Source organism: Scyliorhinus torazame, chromosome 19 (genome assembly GCF_047496885.1).
Source record: "Scyliorhinus torazame isolate Kashiwa2021f chromosome 19, sScyTor2.1, whole genome shotgun sequence".
Taxonomy (NCBI): domain Eukaryota; kingdom Metazoa; phylum Chordata; class Chondrichthyes; order Carcharhiniformes; family Scyliorhinidae; genus Scyliorhinus; species Scyliorhinus torazame.
Genome location: NC_092725.1, coordinates 40517953 through 40538929, shown reverse-complemented (window position 1 = coordinate 40538929; position 20977 = coordinate 40517953). Strand labels below are relative to the sequence as shown.

The 20977-nt window shown below is 52.2% G+C and overlaps 1 protein-coding gene across 3 annotated transcripts in view; it reads left to right on the top strand.

The window, feature by feature from the left end:
- Positions 1-20977, top strand: part of LOC140396095 (protein-methionine sulfoxide oxidase mical3a-like) — a 1213674-nt gene that overhangs the window by 390781 nt on the left and 801916 nt on the right. For all 3 annotated transcript variants that reach the window (XM_072484207.1, XM_072484206.1, XM_072484208.1), the window contains one exon: positions 4792-4918. In XM_072484207.1, the coding sequence (XP_072340308.1) occupies positions 4792-4918 (127 nt within the window). The remainder of the gene's footprint in view (positions 1-4791; positions 4919-20977) is intronic.

The window sequence follows — 20977 nt, the reverse complement described above, 5'->3', positions numbered from 1 at the left end:
CGAATTCGGCCTGGAGGTTGCGCCTCTTCCTCAACAATCCTTCCTCAGGCTCTTCTGCATACCTCCTGTCTACCCTCACCATCTCCCCCACCAGCCTCTCCCTCTCCCCCCGCTCCCTCAGCTCCTTGTGGGCCCTAATGGAGATCAGCTCTCCCCTCACCACCGCCTTCAGTGCTTCCCATACCATCCCCACTCGGACCTCCCCGTTGTCGTTGGTCTCCAAGTACCTCTCTATACTTCCTCGGACCCGCTCGCTCACCTCCTCGTCCGCCAACAGCCCCACCCCCAAGCGCCATAGCGGGCGCTGGTCTCTCTCCTCCCCCATCTCCAAGTCCACCCAATGCGGGGCGTGGTCCAAAATGGCTATTGCCGAATACGCGGTATCCTCTACTCTCGCTATCAGCGCCCTACTCAAAATGAAAAAGTCGATTCGAGAATAAGCCTTATGGACATGTGGGAAGAATGAAAATTCCCTAGCCCCCGGCCTTGCAAATCTCCAAGGGTCCGCCCCTCCCATTTGGTCCATAAACCCCCTCAGCACTCCTACCCGTCCTAGACCTGGAGCGATCCAGTGCCGGATCCAACACCGTGTTAAAGTCTCCCCCCATTATCTCCCCCCATTATCACTTCCAAGTCTGGGACCCGACCCAACATACGCCGCATAAAACCCGCATCGTCCCAGTTCGGAGCATACACATTGACCAGTACCACCCTCTCTCCCTGCAACTTACCACTTACCATTATGTACCTACCGTCATTATGTGCCACAATGCTCGACGCCTCGAATGACACCTTCTTTCCCACCAAGCTCGCCACCCCTCGATTTTTGGCATCTAGCCCCGAGTGAAACACCTGACCTACCCACCCTTTCCTCAGTCTTACCTGGTCTGCCAAATTCAGGTGTGTCTCCTGGAGCATAACCACATCCGCCTTGAGCCCCTTCAGGTGCGCGAACACGCGGGCCCGCTTAACCGGCCCATTCAGTCCCCTTACATTCCAGGTTATCAGCCGGCAGTCCCCAATCGCGCATCCTGACCCTCTGTCTGTGTCCAGCTTCTCGGCCTGAACAAAGGCCCACGCCCCCGTCCGGAGACTCAAAATAATGGTGCCGGTCCTTGTAGGTAACCCACAGTCGCGCCAGCTGCAACATGTCAATCTTCACCCCCTTCCTGTGCAGCACCGCCTTCACTAGATTGTACCCGGCCCTCCTCTTCGCCACCTCCGCACTCGAGTCCTGATATATCCGAACCTCCGCGTTCTCCCACCTGCTGCTCCTCTCTTTCTTGGCCCACCTGAGCACACACTCCCGATCGACGAACCGATGGACCCGCACCAGCACCGCCCGCGGAGGCTCGTTAGCCTTGGGCCTCCTCGCCAACACTCTATGGGCCCCTTCCAGCTCCAGGGGCCCCTGGAAGGACCCCGCTCCCATCAGCGAGTTCAACATGGTGACCACATAGACTCCCACGTCCGGCCCCTCCAGCCCCTCCGGGAGGCCCAGAATCCGCAGATTCTTCCGCCTCGACCGATTCTCCATCTCCTCGAACCGCTCCTGCCATTTCTTGTGGAGCGCCTCGTGCGCCTCCACCTTTACCGCCAGGACTAAGATCTCATCCTCATTGTCAGAGATCTTTTGTCGAGCCTCTCGGATCGCCACCCCCTGGGCCGCCTGTGTCTCCAGCAGCTTATCAATAGATGCCTTCACCGGCTCTAGCAGGTCCATTTTAATCTCTCTGAGGCAGCGCTGGATACCCTCCTGTTGCTCCTCCGCCCACTGCCTCCACGCTGCCTGGTCTCCGCCCGCCACCATTTTGTCCTTCTTCCCTCCCTTCTTCTGGTCCACCACCACCTTTTTTGTCGCCCCACTCCTAATTAAAGCCATATACTGACGGGGAGCTATTATTAACTCCTTCCCACACCGGGAAACGTCGAAAAAGTGCCCTTGGGGGCCCTGAAAAGAGCCTAAACGTCCGTTTTTGCGGGAGCCGCCAAATGTGCGACTTAGCTCCGCATAGCCGCAACCGGATGTCTCGGGAGGGAATCCTTTTGGCAGTGTTCGCTTCACCAATCTGCCCCAAAAAGTCTATGGAAACTCCTGAAAAAGGTCTGAGAGTCCGTTCCAGACGGGAGCTGCCGAATGCGCGACCGACTCCTCCATGGCCGCCACCGGAAGCCTCGTCCCCGCTTCTTCAATGGCCTTGTGCCAGTGCTTATGTAGTTACATTGTATATGTTGTGTTGCCCTATTATGTATTTTCTTTTATTCCCTTTTCTTCTCATGTACTTAATGATCTGTTGAGCTGCTCGCAGAAAAATACTTTTCACTGTACCTCGGTACACGTGACAATAAACAAATCCAATCCAATCCTTGGTAGATCTGTTCACAGTTGTTCCCTCTGCTGCTAGAATTCACCTGTAATAGAGGCCCTCAAGTCAGCTTGCAGCTTTAAGCTTGCCCTTCCCCCGCCTGCATGCTGGAAGAGGCCCCTCTCTCCCCTGCAGTTCAGCCAAATCTTTTACTGTTTCTGCCGGGTCTGGTAACCAAAAGACATACCATTCCTGGGGGACACTGTCAGGGGAATGTTGCAGTCTTCTTCACACACCGGGAAATGTCGAACAAATGCCGTTGGGGCCCTGTAAAGAACCCAAAAGTCCGTTCCAAGCGGGAGCTACCGAATATGCGACCTAGCTCTGCATAGCCGCACCCAGAAGTCCACCCCTCCCTCTAGTGTTGATACTATATCAGCAATGCTATGTCATTGGCTATTGGACACTGATGACAATATGAATATCAGAGACCTGCCCACTGGCTCATTCTCTATTTAATAGCCTCACGTGGCTCTTGTTGATAGCTGGATGTTAGACTTTGATAAAGTAATGTCTCCATCAGCCTCCCATAAATATTCACACTGGTCAGATCTCCACTTTAATTCTAGTGGGGAGTGTGAAGTGTCTGCCTGCAGAATTTCTTCAGCTTGGGGAATCTGGTTAGCTTTAGCCTATTGTCCCTAGGACTGGGCACACACTCGTGGATCTACATCCAGCCTGGGTTGAGTTCAGGGAGGTTAGCTTTCTTGGAGGGAAAGATCATTGACATAATCTCTCCAGATAGACCTTCAATGTTGAGTTAATTGGTGCAGTGCTGCACCAACTATCTTCATTGAGTGAAAGAGACATTTGGACCTTGTTCTCAATGCTTTCGTACTTTTTGGAAAGTGGGGAGGTCATTTTCAGACAGGTGATGTTAGCTGACATGTGCTTGATGAACGATCAAACAGAGAGAGAGCAGGAGGACCCAGGGCAGGGTGCGGCACTGCCTCGGGTGCTGTCTGTCAGGTGAGATATTAGATGTAGCACTCTCCTGAAAAATATTTATCTCTGACACAACATCATGAAAAACTGATCACCTTTTTTATTCTTTACTCTTTCATGAGTGTGGGCGGTGCAGGGCAAGGCATTTCTATCCCATCCCTAATTGCCCTTGAACTGAGTGTCTGCCATTTCAAAGGGCAGTTAGGAGTCAACCACATTGCTGTGTTTGGAGTCACATGTAGGCCAGACCACCTAAGGATGGCAGATTTCTTCCCTAAAGGTCAGCAGTGAACCAGATGGGTCTTTGCAACAATCGATAATTGTTTGAGACGAGCTTTCAAATCCCGATTTAGGAATTGAATTTAAATTCCACTACTGGCGAGGTGGGATTTGAACCCTTGTCCGCTCGGGCAGTAGGCTGAGCTGTCTGAATTACTAGTCCAATGACATTGCCACTGCACCACAGTGTCATCCCGGTCATTATAAATTTGTTGTTTGGGGGAGATTGCTGTGCACAAATTGTCTACAACATTTCCTGTTATACAAAACTTCACAAAGTACTGAATTAGCTATAAATTTTAGGAAGGATGTGGAAGCTTTTGAAAAGGTGCAAAGGAGATTTACCAGGATGTTGCCTGGAATGGAGAGTAGGTCTTACGAGGAAAGGTTGAGGGTGCTCGGCCTTTTCTCATTAGAACGGAGAAGGATGAGGGGCGACTTGATAGAGGTTTATAAGATGATATGGGGAATAGATAGAGTAGACAGTCAGAGACTTTTTCCCCGGGTGGAACAAACCATTACAAGGGGACATAAATTTAAGGTGAATGGTGGAAGTTATAGGGGGGATGTCAGAGGTAGGTTCTTTACCCACAGAGTAGTGGGGGCATGGAATGCACTGCCTGTGGAAGTAGTTGAGTCGGAAACATTAGGGACCTTCAAGCAGCTATTGGATAGGTACATGGATTACGGTAGAATGATATAGTGTGGATTAATTTGTTCTTAAGGGCAGCACAGTAGCATTGTGGATAGCACAATTGCTTCACAGCTGCAGGGTCCCAAGTTTGATTCCGGCTTGGGTCACTGTCTGTGCGGAGTCTGCACATCCTCCCCGTGTGTGCATGGGTTTCCTCCGGGTGCTCTGGTTTCCTCCCACAGTCCAAAGATGTGCAGGTTAGGTGGATTGGCCATGATAAATTGCCCTCAGTGTCCAAAATTGCCCTTAGTGTTGGGTGGAGGTGTTGACCTTGGGTAGGGTGCTCTTTCCAAGAGCCGGTGCAGACTCAATGGGCCGAATGGCCTCCTTCTGCACTGTAAATTCTATGATAATCTATGATTAATCTAGGACAAAGGTTCGGAGCAATATCGTTGGCCGAAGGGCCTGTTCTGTGCTGTATTTTTCTATGTTCTATGTTCTAAAGTGCATGAAGACACCAATCCAGTGCCAAATAAATGCAAGTCTTTATTTTTAATTAATTTTTAGGGAGAGCATTTACAGATTACTGCCTCAGACCACACCACAGAATATCAGCAAGAACTTCAACCTGTACAGCATTGACCCAGTCACTCGTTACCCCAAAGTCAATATCCACGTTCTGGATCAAAATCAGGTCAGTGATGAACTTGCTACTCAGCACAACAGGAAATACTACTCTCCAACATCAACCTAACTCCAGAACAGCAAACCCAACTCCCCAACATCAACCTAACTCCAGAACAGCAAACCCAACTACCCAACATCAACCTAACTCCAGAACAGCAAACCCAACTCTCCAACATCAACCTAACTCCAGAACAGGAAACCCAACTCCCCAACATCAACCTAACTCCAGAACAGGAAATCCAACTCCCCAACATCAACCTAACTCCAGAACAGCAAACCCAACATCAACCTAACTCCAGAACAGCAAACCCAACTCCCCAACATCAACCTAACTCCAGAACAGGAAACCCAACTCCCCAATGTCAACCTAATTCCAGAACAGGAAACCCAACTCCCCAATGTCAACCTAACTCCAGAACAGGAAACCCAACTCTCCAACATCAACCTAACTCCAGAACAGGAAACCTAACTCCCCAACATTAACCTAACTCCAGAACAGGAAACCCAACTCCCCAACATCAACCTAACTCCAGAACAGCAAACCCAACTCTCCAACATCAACCTAACTCCAGAACAGCAAACCCAACTCCCCAACATCAACCTAACTCCAGAACAGGAAACCCAACTCTCCAACATCAACCTAACTCCAGAACAGGAAACCCAACTCCCCAACGTCAACCTAACTCCAGAACAGGAAACCCAACTCCCCAATGTCAACCTAATTCCAGAACAGGAAACCCAACTCCCCAATGTCAACCTAACTCCAGAACAGGAAACCTAACTCCTCAACATCAACCTAACCCCAGAACAGGAAACCCAACTCCCCAACGTCAACCTAACTCCAGAACAGCAAACCGAACTTCCCAACATCAACCTAACTCCAGAACAGGAAACCCAACTCCCCAACATCAACCTAACTCCAGAACCGGAAATCCAACTCCCCAATATCAACCTAACTCCAGAGCAGGAAACCCAACTCGCTAACGTCAACCGAATTCCAGAAAAGGAAAACCAACTCCCCAACGTCAACCTAACTCCAGAACAGGAAACCCAACTCTCCAACATCAACCTAACTCCAGAGCAGGAAACCTAACTCCCCAACATTAACCTAACTCCAGAACAGGAAACCCAACTCCCCAACATCAACCTAACTCCAGAACCGGAAATCCAACACCCCAATCAACCGAACTCCAGAGCAGGAAACCAATAAGGAAAACCAACTCCCCAGCGTCAACCTAACTCCAGAACAGGAAACCCAACTCTCCAACATCAACCTAACTCCAGAGCAGGAAACCTAACTCCCCAACATTAACCTAACTCCAGAACAGGAAACCCAACTCCCCAACATCAACCTAACTCCAGAACAGGAAACCCAACACCCCAACATCAACCTAACTCCAGAGCAGGAAACCTAACTCCCCAACATTAACCTAACTTCAGAACAGGAAACCCAACTCCCCAACATCAGCCTAACTCCAGAACCGGAAATCCAACACCCCAATGTCAACCTAACTCCAGAGCAGGAAACCCATAAGGAAAACCAACTCCCCAACGTCAACCTAACTCCAGAACAGGAAACCCAACTCTCCAACATCAACCTAACTCCAGAGCAGGAAACCCAACTCTCCAACATCAACCTAACTCCAGAACAGGAAACCCAACTCCCCAACATCAACCTAACTCCAGAACAGGAAACCCAACTGGCTAACGTCAACCTAACTCCAGAACAGGAAACCCAACTGGCTAACGTCAACCTAATTCCAGAAAAGGAAAACCAACTCCCCAATGTCAACCTAACTCGAGAACAGGAAACCCAACTCTCCAACGTCAACCTAACTCCAGAACAGGAAACCAAAGTTCCCAACATCCACCTAACTCGAGAACAGGAAAACCAACTCCCCAACGTCAACCTAACTCCAGAACTTGAAACCCAAACCTCACTCCAGAAAAGAAAAAACAACTCCTCAATGTCAACCTAACTCCAGAACAGGAAACCCAACTCCCCAAAATCCACCTAACTTCAGAACAGGAAACCAAACTTCCCAACATCCACCTAACTCCAGAACAGGAAACCAAACTTCCCAATATCCACTAACTCCAGAACAGGAAATCCAACTCTCCAACGCCAACCTAACTCCAGAACTGGGAACCCAACTCCCAAATATCAATGTAACTCCAGAAAAGAAAGACCAACTTTAACGCCAGAACAGGAAACCCAACTCCCAACGTCCACCTAACTCCAGAACAGGAAACTCAACTCCCCAACATCAACCTAACTCCAGAACTGGGAACCCAACTCCCCAAGTCAACCTAACACCAGAACAACAGGAAACCCAACTCCCCAACGTGCCCCTTTGAGATTGGGGTTTGTTGCGGCGATTGGGGGTTGTGGGGGACATGAGGTTTTAAAAATAATAATAACCTTTATTGTCACAATTAAGTTATTGTGAAAATCCCCAGGTCGCCACATTCCGGCGCCAGTTCGGGTACACTGAGGGAGAATTCAGAATGTCCAAATTACCTAACATTACGTCTTTCGGGACTTGTGGGAGGAAACCGGAGCACTCGGAGGAAACCCACACACACACGGGGAGAAAGTGCAGACTCCGCACAGCCAGTGACCCAAGCAGGGAATCGAACCTGGGACCCCGGTGCTGTGAAGCAACATTGCTAACCACTGCTATCATGCCGCCGGGTTTGGGTAGAGATTAGGGTTTGTGGGATAATGGAGTTCGTGAAGAAGAGATTGGGGATTGTTGGGGAGATTGGGGTTTGTGGGGAGATTGGGGTTTGTGGGGAGATTGGGGTTTGTGGGGAGATTGGGGTTTGTGGGGAGATTGGGGTTTGGGGGGAGATTGGGGTTTGGGGGGAGATTGGGGTTTGTGGGGAGATTGGGGTTTGTGGGGAGATTGGGGTTTGTGGGGAGATTGGGGTTTGTGGGGAGATTGGGGTTTGGGGGGAGATTGGGGTTTGTGGGGAGATTGGGGTTTGTGGGGAGATTGGGGTTTGTGGGGGAGAGATTGGGAATTGTGGAGAGATTGGGGTTTGTGGGGAAATTGGGGTTTGTGGGGAGATTGGGGTTTGTGGAGAGATTGGGGTGTGTGGGGAGATTGGGGTTTGTGGAGAGATTGGGGTTTGTGGAGAGATTGGGGTGTGTGGGGAGATTGGGGTTTGTGGGGAGATTGGGGTTTGTGGGGAGATTGGGGTTTGTGGGGAGATTGGGGTTTGTGGAGAGATTGGGGTTTGTGGAGAGATTGGGGTGTGTGGGGAGATTGGGGTTTGTGGGGAGATTGGGGTTTGCGGGGAGATTGGGGTTTGTGGAGAGATTGGGGTTTGTGGGGAGATTGGGGTTTGTGGGGAGATTGGGGTTTGTGGAGAGATTGGGGTTTGTGTGGAGATTGGGGTTTGTGGGGAGATTGGGGTTTGTGGGGAGATTGGGGTTTGTGGGGCAGATTGGGGTTTGTGGGGAGATTGGGGTTTGTGGGGGAGATTGGGGTTTGTGTGGAGATTGAGGTTTGTGGGGAGATTGGGGTTTGTGGGGAGATTGGGGTTTGTGGGGCAGATTGGGGTTTGTGGGGAGATTGGGGTTTGTGGGGGAGATTGGGGTTTGTGGAGGAGATTGGGGTTTGTGGGGAGATTGGGGTGTGTGGGGGAGAGATTGGGGTTTGTGGGGAGATTGGGATTTGTGGGGAGTTGAGGTTTGTGGGGAGATTGGGGTTTGTGGGGAGATTGAGGTTTGTGGGGAGATTGGGGTTTGTGATGAGATTGGGGTTTGTGGGGAGATTGGGGTTTGTGGGGAGATTGGGGTTTGTGGGGGAGATTGGGGTTTGTGGGGAGATTGGGTTTGTGGGGGAGATTGGGGTTTGTGGGGAGATTGGGGTTTGTGGGGAGATTGGGGTTTGTGGGGAGATTGGGGTTTGTTGGGGAGAGATTGGGGTTTGTGGGGAGATTGGGGTTTGTGGGGAGATTGGGGTGTGTGGGGCAGATTGGGGTTTGTGGGGAGATTGGGGTTTGTGGGGAGATTGGGGTTTGTGGGGGAGATTGGGGTTTGTGGGGAGATTGGGTTTGTGGGGGAGATTGGGGTTTGTGGGGAGATTGGGGTTTGGGGGGAGATTGGGGTTTGTGGGGAGATTGAGGTTTGGGGGGAGATTGGGGTTTGTGGGGAGATTGGGGTTTGGGGGGGGAGAGATTGGGAATTGTGGAGAGATTCGGGTTTGTGGGGAGATTGGGGTTTGTGGAGAGGTTGGGGTTTGTGGGGAGATTGGGGTTTGTGGGGAGATTGGGGTTTGTGGGGAGATTGGGGTTTGTGGGGAGATTGGGGTTTGTAGGGATATTGGGGTTTGTGGAGAGATTGGGAATTGTGGAGGAGATTGGGGTTTGTGGGGTGATTGGGGTTTGTGGGGGTGATTGGGGTTTGTGGGGAGATTGGGGTTTGTGGGGGAGATTGGGGTTTGTGGGGAGATTGGGGTTTGGAGGGAGATTGGGGTTTGTGGGGAGATTGGGGTTTGTGGGGAGAGATTGGGGGTTGTGGGGAGATTGGGGTTTGTGGGGGAGATTGGGGTTTGTGGGGGAGATTGGGGTTTGTGGGGAGATTGGGGTTTGTGGGGAGATTGGGGTTTGTGGGGAGATTGGGGTTTGTGGGGAGATTGGGGTTTGTGGGGGAGAGATTGGGGTTTGTGGGGGAGATTGGGGTTTGGGGAGGAGATTGGGGTTTTGGGGGAGATTGGGGTTTGGGGGAAGTTTGGGGTTTGGGGGCAGATTGGGGTTTGTGGGGAGATTGGGGTTTGTGGGGAGATTGGGGTTTGGGGGAAGTTTGGGGTTTTGGGGCAGATTGGGGTTTGTGGGGGAGATTGGGGTTTGTGGGGAGATTGGGGTTTGTGGGAAGATTGGGGTTTGTGGGGAGATTGGGGTTTGGGGGAGATTGGTATTTGGGGGGAGATTGAGGTTTGGGGGGAGATTGGGGTTTGTGGGGAGATTGGGGTATGTGAGGGAGATTGGGGATGGGGGAGATTGGAGTTTGGGGGAGATTGGGTTTTTTGGGGAGATTGGGGTTTGTGGGGAGATTGGGGTTTGTTGGGGAGAGATTGGGGTTTGTGGGGAGATTGGGGTTTGTGGGGAGATTGGGGTTTGTGGGGAGATTGGGGTTTGGGGGGAACAAAGAACAAAGAAATGTACAGCACAGGAACAGGCCCTTCGGCCCTCCAAGCCCGTGCCGACCATACTGCCCGACTAAACTACAATCTTCTACACTTCCTGGGTCCGTATCCTTCTATTCCCATCCTATTCATATATTTGTCAAGATGCCCCTTAAATGTTCCTATCGTCCCTGCTTCCACTACCTCCTCCGGTAGTGAGTTCCAGGCACCCACTACCCTCTGCGTAAAAAACTTGCCTCGTACATCTACTCTAAACCTTGCCCCTCTCACCTTAAACCTATGCCCCCTAGTAATTGACCCCTCTACCCTGGGGAAAAGCCTCTGACTATCCACTCTGTCTATGCCCCTCATAATTTTGTATACCTCTATCAGGTCTCCCCTCAACCTCCTTCGTTCCAGTGAGAACAAACCGAGTTTATTCAATCGCTCCTCATAGCTTATGCCCTCCATACCAGGCAACATTCTGGTAAATCTCTTCTGCACCCTCTCTAAAGCCTCCACATCCTTCTGGTAGTGTGGCGACCAGAATTGAACACTATACTCCAAGTGTGGCCTAACTAAGGTTCTATACAGCTGCAACATGACTTGCCAATTCTTATACTCAATGCCCCGGCCAATGAAGGCAAGCATGCCGTATGCCTTCTTGACTACCTTCTCCACCTGTGTTGCCCCTTTCAATGACCTGTGGACCTGTACTCCTAGATCTCTTTGACTTTCAATACTCTTGAGGGTTCTACCATTCACTGTATATTCCCTACCTGCATTAGCCCTTCCAAAATGCATTACCTCACATTTGTCCGGATTAAACTCCATCTGCCATCTCTCCGCCCAAGTCTCCAAACAATCTAAATCCTGCTGTATCCTCAGACAGTCCTCATCGCTATCCGCAATTCCACCAACCTTTGTGTCATCTGCAAACTTACTAATCAGACCAGTTACATTTTCCTCCAAATCATTTATATATACTACAAAGAGCAAAGGTCCCAGCACTGATCCCTGTGGAACACCACTGGTCACAGCCCTCCAATTAGAAAAGCATCCCTCCATTGCTACCCTCTGCCTTCTATGGCCTAGCCAGTTCTGTATCCACCTTGCCAGTTCACCCCTGATCCCGTGTGACTTCACCTTTTGTACTAGTCTACCATGAGGGACCTTGTCAAAGGCCTTACTGAAGTCCATATAGACAACATCTACTGCCCTACCTGCATCAATCATCTTAGTGACCTCCTCGAAAAACTCTATCAAGTTAGTGAGACACGACCTCCCCTTCACAAAACCGTGCTGCCTCTCACTAATACGTCCATTTGCTTCCAAATGGGAGTAGATCCTGTCTCGAAGAATTCTCTCCAGTAATTTCCCTACCACTGAAGTAAGGCTCACCGGCCTGTAGTTCCCGGGATTATCCTTGCTACCCTTCTTAAACAGAGGAACAACATTGGCTATTCTCCAGTCCTCCGGGACATCCCCTGAAGACAGCGAGGATCCAAAGATTTCTGTCAAGGCCTCAGCAATTTCCTCTCCAGCCTCCTTCAGTATTCTGGGGTAGATCCCATCAGGCCCTGGGGACTTATCTACCTTAATATTTTTTAAGACACCCAACACCTCGTCTTTTTGGATGACAATGTGACCCAGGCTATCTACACCCCCTTCTCCAGACTCAACATCTACCAATTCCTTCTCTTTGGTGAATACTGATGCAAAGTATTCATTTAGTACCTCGCCCATTTCCTCTGGCTCCACACATAGATTCCCTTGCCTATCCTTCAGTGGGCCAACCCTTTCCCTGGCTACCCTCTTGCTTTTTATGTACGTGTAAAAAGCCTTGGGATTTTCCTGAACCCTATTTGCCAATGACTTTTCATGACCCCTTCTAGCCCTCCTGACTCCTTGCTTAAGTTCCTTCCTACTTTCCTTATATGCCACACAGGCTTCGTCTGTTCCCAGCCTTTTAGCCCTGACAAATGCCTCCTTTTTCTTTTTGACGAGGCCTACAATATCACTCGTCATCCAAGGTTCCCGAAAATTGCCGTATTTATCTTTCTTCCTCACAGGAACATGCCTGTCCTGTATTCCTTTCAACTGACACTTGAAAGCCTCCCACATGTCAGATGTTGATTTGCCCTCAAACATCCGCCCCCAATCTATGTTCTTCAGTTCCCGCCTAATATTGTCATAATTAGCCTTCCCCCAATTTAGCACATTCATCCTCGGACCACTCTTATCCTTGTCCACCAGTACTTTAAAACTTACTGAATTGTGGTCACTGTTACCGAAATGCTCCCCTACTGAAACATCTACCACCTGGCCGGGCTCATTCCCCAATACCAGGTCCAGTACTGCCCCTTCCCTAGTTGGACTGTTTACATATTGTTTTAAGAAGCCCTCCTGGATGCTCCTTACAAACTCCGCCCCGTCTAAGACCCTGGCACTAAGTGAGTCCCAGTCAATATTGGGGAAGTTGAAGTCTCCCATCACCACAACCCTGTTGTTTTTACTCTTTTCCAAAATCTGTCTACCTATCTGCTCCTCTATCTCCCGCTGGCTGTTGGGAGGCCTGTAGTATACCCCCAACATTGTGGGGAGATTGGGGTTTGTGGGGAGATTGGGGTTTGGGGGGAGATTGGGGTTTGTGGGGAGATTGGGATTTGGGGGAGATTGGGGTTTGTGGGGAGATTGGGGTTTGGGGGGAGATTGGGGTTTGTGGGGAGATTGGGGTTTGGGGGAGATTGGTATTTGGGGGGAGATTGAGGTTTGGGGGGAGATTGGGGTTTGTGGGGAGATTGGGGTATGTGAGGGAGATTGGGGATGGGGGAGATTGGAGATTGGGTTCTTTGGGGAGATTGGGGTTTGTGGGGAGATTGGGGTTTGTGGGGAGATTGGGGTTTGTGGGGAGATTGGGGTTTGTTGGGGAGAGATTGGGGTTTGTGGGGAGATTGGGGTTTGTGGGGAGATTGGGGTTTGGGGGGAGAATGGGGTTTGTGGGGAGATTGGGATTTGGGGGAGATTGGGGTTTGTGGGGAGATTGGGGTTTGGGGGGAGATTGGGGTTTGTGGGGAGATTGGGGTTTGAGGGAGATTGGTATTTGGGGGGAGATTGAGGTTTGGGGGGAGATTGGGGTTCTTTGGGGAGATTGGGGTTTGTGGGGAGATTGGGGTTTGTTGGGAGATTGGGGTTTGTGGAGGAGATTGGGGTGTGTGGGGAGATTGGGGTTTGTGGGGAGATTTGGATTTGGGGGAGATTGGGATTTGGGGGGAGATTGGGGTTTGTGGGGAGATTGGGGTTTGTGGGGAGATTGGGGTTTGTGGGGAGATTGTGGTTTGTGGGGAGAGATTGGGGTTTGTGGGGAGATTGGGGTTTGTGGGAAGATTGGGGTTTGTGGGGAGATTGGGGTTTGGTGGGAGATTTGGGTTTGTGGAGAGATTGGGGTTGTGGGGAGATTGGGGTTTGTGGGGAGATTGGGGTTTGTGGGGAGAGATTGGGGTTTGTGGGGAGATTGGGGTTTGTGGGGAGATTGGGGTTTGTGGGGAGATTGGGGATTGTGGGGAGATTGGGGTTTGGTGGGAGATTGGGGTTTGTGGGGAGATTGGGTTTGTGGGGAGATTGGGGTTTGTGGGGAGAGATTGGGGTTTGTGGGGAGATTGGGGTTTGTGGGGAGATTGGGGTTTGTGGGGAGATTGGGGATTGTGGGGAGATTGGGGTTTGGTGGGAGATTGGGGTTTGTGGGGAGATTGGGTTTGTGGCGAGATTGGGGTGTGTGGGGGGAGATTGGGGTTTGTGGGGGAGATTGGGGCTTGTGGGGAGATTGGGGTTTGTGTGGAGATTGGGGTTTGTGGGGAGATTGGGGTTTGTGGGCAGATTGGGGTGTGTGGGGGGAGATTGGGGTTTGTGGGGGAGATTGGGGCTTGTGGGGAGATTGGGGTTTGTGGGGAGATTGGGGTTTGTGGAGAGATTGGGGTTTGTGGGGATATTGGGGTTTGTGGAGAGATTGGGGTTTGTGGGGATTGGGGTTTGTGGGGATTGGGGTTTGTGGGGGAGATTGTGGTTTGTGGGGAAATTGGGGGATGTGGGGGGAGATTGTGGTTTGTGTGGAGATTGGGGTTTGTGGGGAGATTGGGCTTTGTGGGGAGATTGGGGTTTGTGGGGAGATTGGGGTTTGTGGGGATTGGGGTTTGTGGGGGGAGATTGGGGTGTGTGGGGGGAGATTGGGGTTTGTGTGGAGATTGGGGTTTGTGGGGAGATTGGGGTTTGTGGGGAGATTGGGGTGTGGGGAGAGATTGGGGTTTGTGTGGGGATTGGGGTTTGTGGGGAGATTGGGGCGTGAGGGGAGATTGGGGTTTGTGGGGAGATTGGGGTTTCTGGGGAGATTGGGGTTTGTGGGGATTGGGGTTTGTGGGGGAGATTGGGGTTTGTGGGGAGATTGGGGTTTGTTGAAGTTGAAGTCTCCCATCACCACAACCCTGTTGTTTTTACTCTTTTCCAAAATCTGTCTACCTATCTGCTCCTCTATCTCCCGCTGGCTGTTGGGAGGCCTGTAGTATACCCCCAACATTGTGGGGAGATTGGGGTTTGTGGGGAGATTGGGGTTTGGGGGGAGATTGGGGTTTGTGGGGAGATTGGGATTTGGGGGAGATTGGGGTTTGTGGGGAGATTGGGGTTTGGGGGGAGATTGGGGTTTGTGGGGAGATTGGGGTTTGGGGGAGATTGGTATTTGGGGGGAGATTGAGGTTTGGGGGGAGATTGGGGTTTGTGGGGAGATTGGGGTATGTGAGGGAGATTGGGGATGGGGGAGATTGGAGTTTGGGGGAGATTGGGTTCTTTGGGGAGATTGGGGTTTGTGGGGAGATTGGGGTTTGTGGGGAGATTGGGGTTTGTGGGGAGATTGGGGTTTGTTGGGGAGAGATTGGGGTTTGTGGGGAGATTGGGGTTTGTGGGGAGATTGGGGTTTGTGGGGAGATTGGGGTTTGGGGGGAGAATGGGGTTTGTGGGGAGATTGGGATTTGGGGGAGATGGGGTTTGTGGGGAGATTGTGGTTTGGGGGGAGATTGGGGTTTGTGGGGAGATTGGGGTTTGGGGGAGATTGGTATTTGGGGGGAGATTGAGGTTTGGGGGGAGATTGGGGTTTGTGGGGAGATTGGGGTATGTGAGGGAGATTGGGGATGGGGGAGATTGGAGTTTGGGGGAGATTGGGTTCTTTGGGGAGATTGGGGTTTGTGGGGAGATTGGGGTTTGTTGGGAGATTGGGGTTTGTGGAGGAGATTGGGGTGTGTGGGGAGATTGGGGTTTGTGGGGAGATTTGGATTTGGGGGAGATTGGGATTTGGGGGGAGATTGGGGTTTGTGGGGAGATTGGGGTTTTTTGGGGAGATTGGGGTTTGTGGGGAGATTGTGGTTTGTGGGGAGAGATTGGGGTTTGTGGGGAGATTGGGGTTTGTGGGAAGATTGGGGTTTGGTGGGAGATTGGGGTTTGTGGAGAGATTGGGGTTGTGAGGAGATTGGGGTTTGTGGGGAGATTGGGGTTTGTGGGGAGAGATTGGGGTTTGTGGGGAGATTGGGGTTTGTGGGGAGATTGGGGTTTGTGGGGAGATTGGGGATTGTGGGGAGATTGGGTTTGTGGGGAGATTGGGGTGTGTGGGGGGAGATTGGGGTTTGTGGGGGAGATTGGGGCTTGTGGGGAGATTGGGGTTTGTGTGGAGATTGGGGTTTGTGAGGAGCTTGGGGTTTGTGGGTAGATTGGGGTGTGTGGGGGGAGATTGGGGTTTGTGGGGGAGATTGGGGCTTGTGGGGAGATTGGGGTTTGTGGGGAGATTGGGGTTTGTGGAGAGATTGGGGTTTGTGGGGATATTGGGGTTTGTGGAGAGATTGGGGTTTGTGGGGATTGGGGTTTGTGGGGATTGGGGTTTGTGGGGGAGATTGTGGTTTGTGGGGAAATTGGGGGATGTGGGGGGAGATTGTGGTTTGTGTGGAGATTGGGGTTTGTGGGGAGATTGGGCTTTGTGGGGAGATTGGGGTTTGTGGGGAGATTGGGGTTTGTGGGGATTGGGGTTTGTGGGGGGAGATTGGGGTGTGTGGGGGGAGATTGGGGTTTGTGTGGAGATTGGGGTTTGTGGGGAGATTGGGGTTTGTGGGGAGATTGGGGTGTGGGGAGAGATTGGGGTTTGTGTGGGGATTGGGGTTTGTGGGGAGATTGGGGCGTGAGGGGAGATTGGGGTTTGTGGGGAGATTGGGGTTTCTGGGGAGATTGGGGTTTGTGGGGGAGATTGGGGTTTGTGGGGAGATTGGGGTTTGTGGGGAGATTGGGGTGTATGGGGGAGATTGGGGATTGTGGGGAGATTGGGGTTTGTGGAGAGATTGAGGTGTGTGGGGATATTGGGGTTTGTGGAGAGATTGGGGTTTGTGGGGATTGGGGTTTGTGGGGTTTGGGGTTTGTGGGGGAGATTGGGGTTTGTGGGGAAATTGGGGGATGTGTGGGGAGATTGTGGTTTGTGTGGAGATTGGGGTTTGTGGGGAGATTGGGCTTTGTGGGGAGATTGGGGTTTGTGGGGAGATTGGGGTTTGTGGGGATTGGGGTTTGTGGGGGGAGATTGGGGTGTGTGGGGGGAGATTGGGGTTTGTGTGGAGATTGGGGTTTGTGGGGAGATTGGGGTTTGTGGGGAGATTGGGGTGTGGGGAGAGATTGGGGTTTGTGTGGGGATTGGGGTTTGTGGGGAGATTGGGGCGTGAGGGGAGATTGGGGTTTGTGGGGAGATTGGGGTTTGTGGGGAGATTGGGGTTTGTGGGGAGATTGGGGTGTGTGGGGGGAGATTGGGGATTGTGGGGAGATTGGGGTTTGTGGAGAGATTGGGGTGTGTGGGGATATTGCGCTTTGCGGGGAGATTGGGGTTTGTGGGGAGATTGGAGTTTGTGGGGAGCTTGGGGTTTGTGGAGAGATTGGGGTTTGTGGCGGAGATTGGGATTTGGGGGAGATTGGGGGTTGTGGGGACAGAATGGGGTTTGTGGGGGGGAGATTGGGGTTTGTGGGGAGATTGGGGTCTGTGGCGAGATTGGGGTTTGTGGGGGAGATTGGGGTTTGTGGGGAGATTGGGGTGTGTGGGGAGATTGGGGTTTGTGGAGAGATTGGGGTTTGGGGGAGATTGGTGTTTGGGGGGCGATTGGGGTTTGTGGGGAGATTGGGGTTTGTGGGGAGATTGGGGTTTGTGGAGAGATTGGGGTTTGTGGGGAGATTGGGCTTTGTGGGGAGATTGGGGTTTGTGGGGAGATTGGGGTTTGTGGGGATTGGGATTTGTGGGGGGAGATTGGGGTGTGTGGGGGGAGATTGGGGTTTGTGTGGAGATTGGGGTTTGTGGGGAGATTGGGGTTTGTGGGGAGATTGGGGTGTGGGGAGAGATTGGGGTTTGTGTGGGGATTGGGGTTTGTGGGGAGATTGGGGCGTGAGGGGAGATTGGGGTTTGTGGGGAGATTGGGGTTTGTGGGGAGATTGGGGTTTGTGGGGATTGGGGTTTGTGGGGGAGATTGGGGTTTGTGGGGAGATTGGGGTTTGTGGGGAGATTGGGGTGTGTGGGGGGAGATTGGGGATTGTGGGGAGATTGGGGTTTGTGGAGAGATTGGGGTGTGTGGGGATATTGCGGTTTGCCGGGAGATTGGGGTTTGTGGGGAGATTGGAGTTTGTGGGGAGATTGGGGTTTGTGGAGAGATTGGGGTTTGTGGCGGAGATTGGGATTTGGGGGAGATTGGGGGTTGTGGGGACAGAATGGGGTTTGTGGGGGGGAGATTGGGGTTTGTGGGGAGATTGGGGTCTGTGGCGAGATTGGGGTTTGTGGGGGAGATTGGGGTTTGTGGGGAGATTGGGGTGTGTGGGGAGATTGGGGTTTGTGGAGAGATTGGGGTTTGGGGGAGATTGGTGTTTGGGGGGCGATTGGGGTTTGTGGGGAGATTGGGGTTTGTGGGGAGATTGGGGTTTGTGGTGAGATTGGGGTTTGTGGGGAGATTGGGGTTTGTGGAGGAGATTGGGGTTTGTGGGGGAGATTGGGGTTTGTGGAGAGATTGTGGTTCGTGGGGAGATTGGGATTTGGGGAGATTGGGGTTTGTGGGGATATTGGGGTTTGTGGGGAGTTTGGGGTTTGTGGGGAGATTGGGGTTTGTGGAGAGATTGGGGTTTGTGGCGGAGATTGGGGTTTGTGGGGAGATTGGGGTTTGTGGGGAGATTGGGATTTGGGGGGGGGTTGGTGTTTGTGGGGAGATTGGGGTTTGTGGGGAGATTTGGGTTTGTGGAGAGATTGGGGTTTGTGGGGGAGATTGGGGTCTGTGGGGGGGAGATTGGGGTTTGTGGGGAGATTGGGGTTTGTGGAGAGATTGGGGTTTGTGGGGGAGATTGGGGTCTGTGGGGGGGGATTGGGGTTTGTGGGGAGATTGGGGTCTGTGGCGAGATTGTGGTTTGTGGGGTGATTGGGGTTTGTGGGGAGATTGGGGTTTGGGGGAGATTGGGGTTTGTGGGAAGATTGGGGTTTGTGGGGAGATTGGGGTTTGTGGGGAGAATGGGGTTTGTGGCGGAGATTGGGGTTTGTGTGGAGATTCGGGTTTGTGGAGGAGACTGGGATTTGTGTGGAGATTGGGGTTTGTGGGGAGATTGGTGTTTGTGGAGAGATTGGGGTTTTTGGGAAGATTGGGGTTTGTGTGGAGATTGGGGTTTGTGGGGAGACTAGGGTTTGTGGGGAGATTGGGGTTTGTGGGGAGATTGGGGTTTGTGTGGAGATTGGGGTTTGTGGGGAGATTGGGGTTTGTGGGGTGATTGGGGTGTGTGGAGATTGGGGTTTGTGGGGAGATTGGGGTTTGTGGAGATTGGGGTTTGTGGGGAGATTGGGGTTTGTGGGGAGATTGGGGTTTGGGGGAGACTGGGGTTTGTGGAGATTGGGGTTTGTGGGGAGATTGGGGTTTGTGGGGAGATTGGGGTTTGTGGGGAGATTGGGGTTTGTGGAGAGATTGGGGTTTGTGGAGATTGGGGTTTGTGGGGAGATTGGGGTTTGTGGGGAGACTGGGGTTTGTGGGGAGATTGGGGTTTGTGGGGAGATTGGGGTTTGGGGGGAGATTGGGGTTTGTGTGGAGATTGGGGTTTGTGGGGAGATTGGGGTTTGTGGGGTGATTGGGGTGTGTGGAGATTGGGGTTTGTGGGGAGATTGGGGTTTGGGGAGATTGGGGTTTGTGGGGAGATTGGGGTTTGGGGGAGACTGGGGTTTGTGGAGATTGGGGTTTGTGGGGAGATTGGGGTTTGTGGGGAGATTGGGGTTTGTGGGGAGATTGGGGTTTGTGGAGAGATTGGGGTTTGTGGAGATTGGGGTTTGTGGGGAGATTGGGGTTCGTTGGGAGATTGGGGTTTGTGGGGAGATTGGGGTTTGTGGGAAGATTGGGGTTTGTGGGGAGATTGTGGTTTGTGGGGAGATTGGGGTCTGTGGCGAGATTGGGGTTTGTGGGGATATTGGGGTTTTTGGGAAGATTGGGGTTTTTGGGAAGATTGGGGTTTGTGGACGAGATTGGGGTTTGTGGGGGGAGATTGGGGTTTGTGGGGAGATTGGGGTCTGTGGCGAGATTGGGGTTTGTGGGGAGATTGGGGTTTGTGGGGAGATTGGGGTTTGGGGGAGATTGGGGTTTGTGGGGAGATTGGGGTTTGTGGGGAGAATGGGGTTTGTGGCGGAGATTGGGGTTTGTGTGGACATTCGGGTTTGTGGAGGAGACTGGGGTTTGTGTGGAGATTGGGGTTTGTGGGGAGATTGGTGTTTGTGGAGAGATTGGGGTTTTTGGGAAGATTGGGGTTTGTGTGGAGATTGGGGATTGTGGGGAGATTGGGGTTTGTGGGGAGATTGGGGTTTGGGGGAAGATTGCGGTTTGTGGGGAGATTGGGGTTTGTGGGGAGATTGGGGTTTGTGGGGAGATTGGGGTGTGTGGAGATTGGGGTTTGTGGGGAAATTGGGGTTTGTGGAGATTGGGGTTTGGGGGGAGATTGGGGTTTGGGGGAGATTGGGGTTTGCGGGGAGATTGGGTTTTGTGGGGAGATTGGGGTTTGTGGGGAGATTGGGGTTTGTGGAGAGATTGGGGTTTGTGGAGATTGGGGTTTGTGGAGATTGGGGTTTGTGGGGAGATTGGGGTTTGTGGGGAGATTGGAGTTTGTGGGGAGATTGGGGTTTGTGGGGAGATTGGGGTTTGTGGGGAGATTGTGGTTTGTGGGGAGATTGGGGTGTGTGGGGAGATTGGGGTTTGTGGAGAGATTGGAGTTTGTGAGGAGATTGGGGTTTGTGGGGAGATTGGGGTTTGTGGAGAGATTGGGGTTTGTGGAGAGATTGGGTTTTGTGGGGAGATTGGGGTTTGGGGGGAGATTGGGGTTTGTGGGGAGATTGGGGTTTGTGGGGAGATTGGTGTTTGCGGGGAGATTTGGGTTCGGGGGAGATTGAGGTTTGTGGGAAGATTGGGGTTTGTGGGGAGATTGGGGTGTGTGGGGAGATTGGGGTGTGTGGGGAGATTGGGGTTTGTGGAGGAGATTGGGGTTTGTGGGGAGAGATTGGGGTTTGTGGGGAGATTGGGGTTTGTGGGGGAGATTGGGGTTTGTGGGGAGATTGGGGTTTGTGGAGGAGATTGGGGTTTGTGGAGAGATTGGGGTTTGTGGGGAGATTGGGGTTTGTGGAGGAGATTGGGGTTTGTGGGGAGATTGGGGTTTGTGGGGGAGATTGGGGTGTGTGGGGAGATTGGGGTTTGTGGAGGAGATTGGGGTTTGTGGAGAGATTGGGGTTTGTGGGGAGATTGGGGTTTGTGGGGGAGATTGGGGTGTGTGGGGAGATTGGGGTTTGTGGAGGAGATTGGGGTTTGTGGAGAGATTGGGGTTTGTGGGGAGATTGGGGTTTGTGGAGGAGATTGGGGTTTGTGGGG